Source organism: Salmo salar, chromosome ssa19 (genome assembly GCF_905237065.1).
Source record: "Salmo salar chromosome ssa19, Ssal_v3.1, whole genome shotgun sequence".
Taxonomy (NCBI): Eukaryota; Metazoa; Chordata; class Actinopteri; order Salmoniformes; family Salmonidae; genus Salmo; species Salmo salar.
In genome coordinates, this window is record NC_059460.1 from 74638530 (window position 1) to 74647668 (window position 9139).

The 9139-nt window shown below is 40.0% G+C and overlaps 1 protein-coding gene across 1 annotated transcript; it reads right to left on the reverse strand.

The window, feature by feature from the left end:
- Positions 1-2197: 2197 nt before the first annotated feature.
- LOC106579590 (caveolae-associated protein 4a) lies at positions 2198-7277 on the reverse strand. The gene is made up of 2 exons (XM_014159643.2): positions 6555-7277; positions 2198-3068 (listed from the first exon to the last, which is right to left on the reverse strand). Exons 1-2 carry the CDS (start codon positions 6909-6911, stop codon positions 2511-2513), a joined length of 915 nt encoding a protein of 304 aa, XP_014015118.1. The 5' UTR covers positions 6912-7277; the 3' UTR covers positions 2198-2510.
- Positions 7278-9139: the final 1862 nt, after the last annotated feature.

Below are 9139 nucleotides of genomic sequence, written 5' to 3' on the forward strand. Positions count from 1 at the left end.
ACAAATGAATTGATTAATCAATAACAATATCATTTTGTGCAGCCAATTTACAATCATTTGCATTTTTATTAAACATATTTTCAAAGAATACCGGAAGATGGAAACAATGCAATGGTCTTATAGAAATTGCTGTTTTTGAGTAACTCATCATCACATCCTGGTGTTGTATCTGCTCAAGTGCTGTAGAAAAGATTGTTGTTTGATAGTCAACCTGTCATTCCTACCACCCTTATCCTAAGACATCCACATAAATCAACCCCTCTATGACACTTGATGCTCTAAAGAAGCATTTAAATAGCATCATGTGGCATCATAGTAACAGCTTTATAACCTTTTTTGGTCCCTCTTTATTTGAAGTGCGTTTTATGAAGGCTTCATAAAGCCTTCATATAGGATTCATAAGTGCTACATAGATGCTTCACAAATCATCTGTAACCGTATATCATGCTCTATAAAGATTAATAATGTGGTATAACTGTGTAACAACTATCAATTTATTTTTTCAAGTTTATTAATCTTTTATAGAGCATGAAATACGGTTATAGATTATTTGTGACCCATTTATGCAGTTCTAATGAAGCCTTCATAAGATGCACTTCAAATAAAGCAGGACCCATTTTTTAAGTAATTTTGTAATTAAGCATAACATAGCAAACAAGGATGCCATTTTTATTTTACAGTTGTATACTTTATGACTGGGTCGTGTACGTTGCAATAAACAAAGTGTGGTTGTCAAACTGTTACGACACATTCATGGGAACTTACAAAAGCTTTTGACTTCATGTAAAAAATGCCAACTATCTTGAGATATGTTGCGCTATAGCAAAACAGTCAGTCTGGTATTGCACCTATTTTAGACCTTTATAAACAGGAGTAAAGAACTGTGTTCATTAACATAGAAACAACATCTACAATTAACAAGATTATTGGACAATTGAATAAAAGGATAACATGCACAATGTGTTACCTCTCCTTAGCAGCAGAGAGGCGTCATATATATATTATATATTCAGTAACATTCACTCTAGAGAATTACTCTCAACTTAAACTTAAAATAAAATATTATCTATAAACATGCAAAATCACTCACTCTGTTGCAGCAAACAACTGTCAATAAAATGTCCTAGTAATGGCTTTATATATTTAACTACACTAGATGTGGAGCAGATGCATATATTTATGAATCTGCTTATGTCCATTTGGCCATTTGTATAACTAATTTTAAAAATTACAGTAAAAATGTAATATCCATAGATATTTGACATAATGCACATTAGTTTCTTCACCCACCAATTTGTCCATTCAATTATATATGCATTTTATATATGCTTTACTCCTCAGACACCAGCTGATTGAGTTTTTATCTGCAAAAATTGCACAAGAAATTCTATTTATCACTAAATTCTGGTTTGGCTGGCATGAATTTACATAATTGAGACCAAATGCTCATCATTCTTCACTTACCTTTGCACAAAGACACTTTCCAGTCAATTTAATGTTTTGTGTATGAAACATTAACCTTAATCAAACCATACCAGAACTCCATTTCAACTTCCATCACTTCAATAGTTTAGCCTTAACATCCCATATTCAGCCTTTCAACATGCAAATTAAAGACAATTGAATGTCTTATGTATTATAATATGTTGATTTATAAGTCTGTAGAAAATGTCCAATCGCACAAATTTGCTGTAATTCTTGTCAGTTTATTTGTTTTGCATACTTGTGTTAAATGACAAAAAAATGACAAAAAAAAGATCAAGTATATCTATATCTATCCAGAACGCTGCAGCCCGTCTGGTGTTCAACCTTCCCAAGTTCTCTCACGTCACCCCGCTCCTCCGCTCTCTCCACTGGCTTCCAGTTGAAGCTCGCATCTGCTACAAGACCATGGTGCTTGCCTACGGAGCTGTGAGGGGAACGGCACCTCCGTACCTTCAGGCTCTAATCAGGCCCTACACCCAAACAAGGGCACTGCGTTCATCCACCTCTGGCCTGCTGGCCCCCCTACCCCTGCGGAAGCACAGTTCCCGCTCAGCCCAGTCAAAACTGTTCGCTGCTCCGGCACCCCAATGGTGGAACAAGCTCCCTCACGACGCCAGGACAGCGGAGTCAATCACCACCTTCCGTAGACACCTGAAACCCCACCTCTTTAAGGAATACCTAGGATAGGATAAAGTAATCCTTCTAACCCCCCCCCAAAAAAAAGATATAGATGTACTATTGTAAAGTGGTTGTTCCACTGGATATCATAAGGTGAATGCACCAATTTGTAAGTAGCTCTGGATAAGAGCGTCTGCTAAATTACGTAAATGTAAATGTATATAAATCATTGAATTTCCAAAACAAAGACGACTTCAAAATGTTGTGTGGATTATATAAACTCATTGTGTTGAAACCCTAATTGGCCTGTTTATGGGACTATCGGTCACAGGCCAATCCTTCAAAAAGAAAAAAAGATGAAAAGAAAAACCTGCATGTTGCTGTTTTCCGTTTGATTGAACGCTGGTTTAGGAGAGCTGTTTAATATCATGCATCGGCACCTCCTCCTCTACGCCATCCTCAGCGAGCTTAGGGCTGATGGATTTGTGGCCCTTGGGTGGCGGGACGGGTGTGGCGTCCTCGGTGACCCCCACAGCCCCCTCCTGGCCCTCCGCCACAGTCCTCTCCTTCTTTAGTTTGGCTGGCACATGGCTGGCAATGGATTCCTTAAGCCGTGAGCCGGACTGCTTGAGCCTCTCCCCAGACTGGCGGATCTTCTGCCGACGCTCGGTTGATACGATGCGCTCCCCCATCTGGCCAACCTTGCTGCTCATGTTCTCTTTCGTCTTGGTCATGTTCACGCGGGAGAAGGTGGACTTGAAGCTCTCCATGCGGGTTAGGCCTGATTTCTTCATCTTAGCGGCCGTGGACGAGGCTTCCTCCACCACCATGTACTCATCATCAGACTCAGGGGGGAGCTCAAAGTGGTCTGGCTCCACTTCGGCCACAGACGGTTTGGGTTCCTTAGGATCCTTGGGTTCTTTGGGTTTCTTTCCGGCTGCCACAGCTGACACCTCACTGTCCCCCTGTAATGAGAACAGAAACCAGATCAAGTGTCATAAAACTAACTCAAAAGAATCAAAGGGATTCACAAAAGCACTTGTGAGCTGCCTGCTAGAACACATCTGTAATATCAAGTGGTAGTATTTTATCAGGTCTGAATAATGTCTGAGCACTGACAGAAGCATTGCAATAGTATTGAGCTGTAACACTTAGAAAATAAAGACCTCAAATAAAAGTCCTGATAGATGTTTGGAGGAGAATGGCAGCCATAATATTTCTGTTTGTGTCTTATTTGTATGATCTAAATCATGTTAAATAAAGTATCTCAAGCCTTGACAATCCTGAGAAGGAGAGACCAATTGTTTTCGCTTAATGCCGCGGTTCCCATAACCCAGTTAAGACATTAGTTAATGGGTTAATGTTTCATGTTTGAAATAAGAGCAGCCATTATGAAGACATTGCCAAGAATCATAAATCATTCTATTTTATGAATGACCATAGAGTGCAGCTACAGTGCCATCAGAAAGTATTCATACCCCTTGACTTGTTCCACATTTTGTTGGGTTACAGTCTGAATTCAAAATGGATTCAATATTTTTTTTCCCTCACCCATCCACACGGTACTCCATAATGACAAAGTGAAAACATGTTTTTAGAAATGTGTTTTTTCCTACAGAAGGACTTTTGTAAAGTTGAATATTAAATACAGAAATTCCTCATTTACATAAGAATTCACACCCCTGAGTCAATATATGTTGTTGATCATTGCTAGACAACCATTTTCAAGTCTTGCCATACATTTTTAAGCAGATTTAAGTCAAAACTGTAACTCGGCCACTCTTGGTAAGCAATTCCAGTGTAGATTTGGCCTTGTGTTTTAGGTTATTGTCCTGAAAAGTGAATTAACCTCCCAGTGTCTGGTAGAAAGCAGACTGAATCAGGTTTTCCTCTAGGATTTTGCCTGTGCTTAGCTCCATTCTGTTTATTTTTTATCCTGAAAAGCTCCCGAGTCCTTAACGATTACAAGCATAACATAACATGATGCGGCCACCACTATGCTTGGAAATATGGAGAGAGGTACCCAAATGTATTGGATTTGCACTTTGTATTCAGGACAAAAAGTGAATTTCTTTGCCACATTTTTAGCAGTATGACTTTAGTGCCTTTTTGCAAACAGGATGCATGTTTTGGAATATTGTTATTGTACAGGCTTCCTTCTTTTCACCCTGTCAATTAGGTTTGTATTGTGAAGTAACTACAATGTTGTTAATCCATCCTTTACTTTTCTCCTATAACAACCATTAAACTCTGTAACTGTTTTAAAATCACCATTGGCCTCATGGTGAAATCCATGAGCGGTTTCCTTCCTGTCCAGAAGGACGCCTGTATCTTTGTAGCGACTGGATGTATTGATACATAATCCAAATTGTAATTAATAACTTGATCATACTCAAAGGGATATTCAGTGTCTGCTGTAAGGTACCCTTCTTTGCGTGGCATTGGAAAACCTATTTGGTCTTTGTGGTTGAATCTGTGTTTAAAATTCACTGCTTGACTGAGGGACCTTACAGATAATTGTATGTGTGTGGTACAGAGATGAGGTAGTCATTCAAAAATCATGTTAAACACCATTATTGCACATAGAGTGAGTCAATGCAACTTAGCAAATCTTTACTCCTGAACTTATTTAGGCTTGTCATAATGAAGGGGTTGAATACTTATTGACTCAAGACATTTCAGCTTTTCACTTTAATACATTTGTAAACATTTAGAAAAACATAATTCAGTTTTGGCATGATGGGGTATTGTGTGTAGGCCAGTGATAAAAACAAATCTCAATTGAATCCATTTTAAATTCAAGCTGTAACACAACAAAATGTGGAATGTGGAAAAGTCAAGGGGTGTGAATACTTTCTGTAATTTTTTTTTAAATGAGTCTAGCTATTTACGTATGTAATTAGCATGCAAATACATGGTCTAGCACCACTTTAATTCAAAGTGGGACGGTCCACTGCGTATATTGTTCTCACTGAATAAAGTTGGGAGTTTAAAGGTGAACTGGGGACTATTAATAATACTCACACCGGCTGATATAGCTCAGCTATAGGCGGTAGAAAGCTAAACATATCACATCATAGTTTTTGCAACTTTTTACAGTGTGTAAGTAGCTTTAAGCAAGCTGTATTCGTTTCAAAGAGCAGCTTTATCAGTCAGGTAACTTGATGTCTAATATATTACAACAAATAAGAAAACAAAAAATACAAATAATTAGTTAAAAGTATCATGCTAAAGCCTTACAAGTATTCAAGTTCCATTTATGGTTGACGAAGTTTGCTTGCAGTGCCTAATTCAGAGTTGCAGGGTTGTTCCAATATAGCTACGTAGCTAGGTAGGTACCATTCAATATATGAGATATAATCACTATTAATGTACTGTATCATTTATATGCCTCTTGCGTATTATGTGAAACCTGATCTAAAGACTTATAGTCGACATTCAAACATTTGACTGTATAAAAATATAGCCTCACACGTAGGATGAACACCCTGTATACCTTGACAATCAACCAACGTTACTGTAACCATGCCATAGATATGGTTACAGAAAAACAAAATCCATAACTACTGTTGATGGGGGTCGTCTTGTTTAATTCCAACTTCACATTAAAAAAAAACAGATAAATACCAGTAGTAATATTAAATAAATCATTACATTTCCTATAAGGTCTTTCAGTACCAAGTGGTGTTAAAATGTTAGACAATTGATCCAGTCATCTTACATAGCTTTAATTACAGCATGACATTCCATTTTCATAGAAGGGAGAGTATGAATTAAATCAGTTCATTTGATGCTGACTTCAAAGCATGTGCTTGATTCAACATTAGAATGTGACGCATGCCTAACTGCATATTTGTCAGTGATTATGCGGCTGCCAGTGAATCCAGTTTGTCTATGGAAAAAGCATGTTGTTCTTTATGTTATTTGACCTTCCCCTCTTCTTTCCTCATCTCAAATAAAATGGCTGCCAAAGTCCACTACGCCCTCATCCAAATCGTATCGTCATTGGCTATTTGTCACATTGTTTCTTGTTCTTGAGTGCAGCATCTAACCTTCAGTAGACTGCAGTAAATCTTGTGTGCTGTGAAGGCAACTTAGACCCTGAAAAACTCTGGTCAACGGTGGGCTTGCAGCTGTTAGCTTTGAAGGCCAAAGTAAAATTAAGCCGGTACCATTCTGCCATCTAAAATAGTCCATGCTTTGAATTCACTATAACACCCTCAATTTTATCAGATGCTTTCTCCCCTCCTGTCTGTTGTTTCTGTCGGCAAAATCTTAACTAAAATCCACAAGTTTTTAACAATTTACCACATCCTTCTACAACTATTGAGAGTATGATCCTCAAATAACCGATAATGAAGCCAGTTAGTGGATAAAGATGATAATGATGACTACCACTTGCTTCTCACACCATGCTTTTTGCAACAATGAAATTGGATGGATGGGATTACCTGGTAGATAACAACCCGGAACTTGTTCTTGGCCAACAGTTCCTCCTGGGTGGTTTCCACCTTCTTGACGCGGATGTTCTGATTCTCTACCCGTACACGGACGTCCTTGATGTGGCAGCTGACCTTGCGCGTCTTCTCCAGAAGCTTGTCCACTGTGCTGCTGGTGGCAGCATGGTTTACCGTCAGCTTCACCACGTCCTCCTGGATGGTCTTGACACTGTTCTCCAGCTCGAGCTGCCTCTCCTCCATACGCGTCTGGCACGTCTGCACATTGTCGATGATGCCCGCCACACGCTCCAATAGCGCCATGATGGTCGCAGTATCGTCCCCCACAGCCAGACCTAGTTTATCAGCCATGGTTGGTGTCTTCAACCACCGCGTCTCGGATCCAAAGGGAAAAGGTTGAGGTTAGAAATCCTATTTTTTCTTAGTGGTCAGTAGAAACCACAGAAAGGGTAACCAGGCCTCTAGGTAGCTTCAACCTGAGACTTGTCAGACCAGCAGGTGTTGGGTAGGGTTGGGTTGCTGGATCATTGGGCCATGGAGGGCAGCAGACACCTCGGCCAAAGAGACTCACCCTGCAACTGGTGCCTCACTCAGATCCAATGCACAAGAACATGGAGGCTCCACCTCTCTAGGGTGTGGGCAGCTCAGATACGAGAGGGCAGACACCGTCAGGCAGGGCTCAGAGTGAGAGAGTGACAGAGAGAGACATGGGGCCCACTTGTCATGCGTTCACCCCAGCTAAAAATACTGAGCGTAAAGTGACTCCTGTACATTTTTTGAAGATGTGTGGCTGGGATCATGGAAACCCCCTATCCATTCTACTTTCATCTTCTCTAAGCGAGTTATAACTTTTCTGTTGTACCATTGGACAACAATACGCAAGCTATTGCTCTGAACGCCTACAGCACAATCAGGAACATGTCTTTAATTGGAAAAACCTCTCAATGGAGCTATCATTAAATACAGTAGACCTTTTATGCTAAGGTACACTAAGGTACATAACTGTTGCCCCAGTTAACATTGGCATCCAGAGGTCTATGCTGTCCCCTGGGCAGACCCCTCTGAGATCTATGCTTTCGCCCCAGCAGACCAATCAGATCAGGGGTTGGGCATGCGTTCCAAGAAGTATGCTAGTATGGATGTTGGAACGTAGCCCAGGGCTCATGCATACTATGGGAGTGACATCACATTTGTGACCTTGTGGTACTGGATACAGACTTAAAACAACAAGTCCAACAAGATTACAGGCCTAAGAGTTCAATAATTGCTAATTCCCTTGTGTAATGTGTCTTGTATCTCTGTACTGCCTTTTATTATATGAATGCATTCCAAGGGTATCTTTGGTTTGTAATTTGGTTTAAGAACAGATACATAATTTTGTCTCTGCATCACTTAAGTGAATTTCTCGGATGGGGTGCTAAGCTCTTCTTCTACCCTTCTTTCTATTTAGGCCCGTCCGAGGGGACTTCCATCTCAATATAGAATTGGTAATATAACTCAAGTTAATCATCGTAAGATTATTATTGGTGCAAAGAATTTGACTCAACTCAGCTATTTAGCAGTCAGAATCATCAGTAGGAAATGAAGTAAACTAATCAGTTACTGATTGATACATTAAGTTAGAACAGGTGCTGGCAGGGAGCTTAGCAGTTAACAGCATTTGGCCAGTAACTGAAAGACTGCTGGTTTGAATCCCTCTGCCGACAAGGTAAAAAAATCTGTCAATTTACCCCTTGAGCAAGGCACTTAACCCTAATTGCTCCTGTTAGTCACTCTGGATGAGAACATCTGCTAAATGACTAAAATGCTGGGAAAGCAATAGATTCTTGGAAGTTGTGGATCCCTGCTGTAGATTGTGACTTTTTCTCTGCACACTGATTGGATATTGCAAACAATCAGTTACCTGAAATAGAATCGATATCTATTTCATGTGATAAATTACAACTGAGTTGCAAGCAGATTGCAGGCAATTGTTGAGAGTGACACACGGAACGTGCAACCCAGTTGCAACTTTGTTTAAGCAAACAAAGGATGTGTGTTGAATGATTTTACCTTCATTTAAATAGGTACATTGATTGAGAACGCATTCTCATTTACAACAACGGGATACGGCAGGACAGAAGTGAACGTTATCACTATTTATTTTCCAAAATATCGAAAGGTCAGGCTGGCTGAGTAGGCCTCCATAACTTAGCAACCTGTGCAAGGCGTTCCTTCCATACAGGGAGGGGCTAGGCACCTCCATGGGGACTGGGTAGGGGGAAGGGGACTGTCTAACTCCTAAAATGATGCCACCAGCTGCTGTCTATAATTAAACACTGGGTATATCTATAATTGCCCATGTCCCGTCATAGAGGAGAGCAGGCTTACTTCATCCTTATGAAATCTTCATCCATATGAAAGTTACTCACTCACTCACATAACCCAGTGTATATAATATCCCCAAATACCATCATCCATCTCTATACCTCATATCCCCATGTTGTGCCTCTCCCAAGATCTCTTAAACAAAAGATTACACATCCGTTTTAAGCTGACACGGTTTTGAACTCCTCACATACTAAGATAGGAACAGAGTC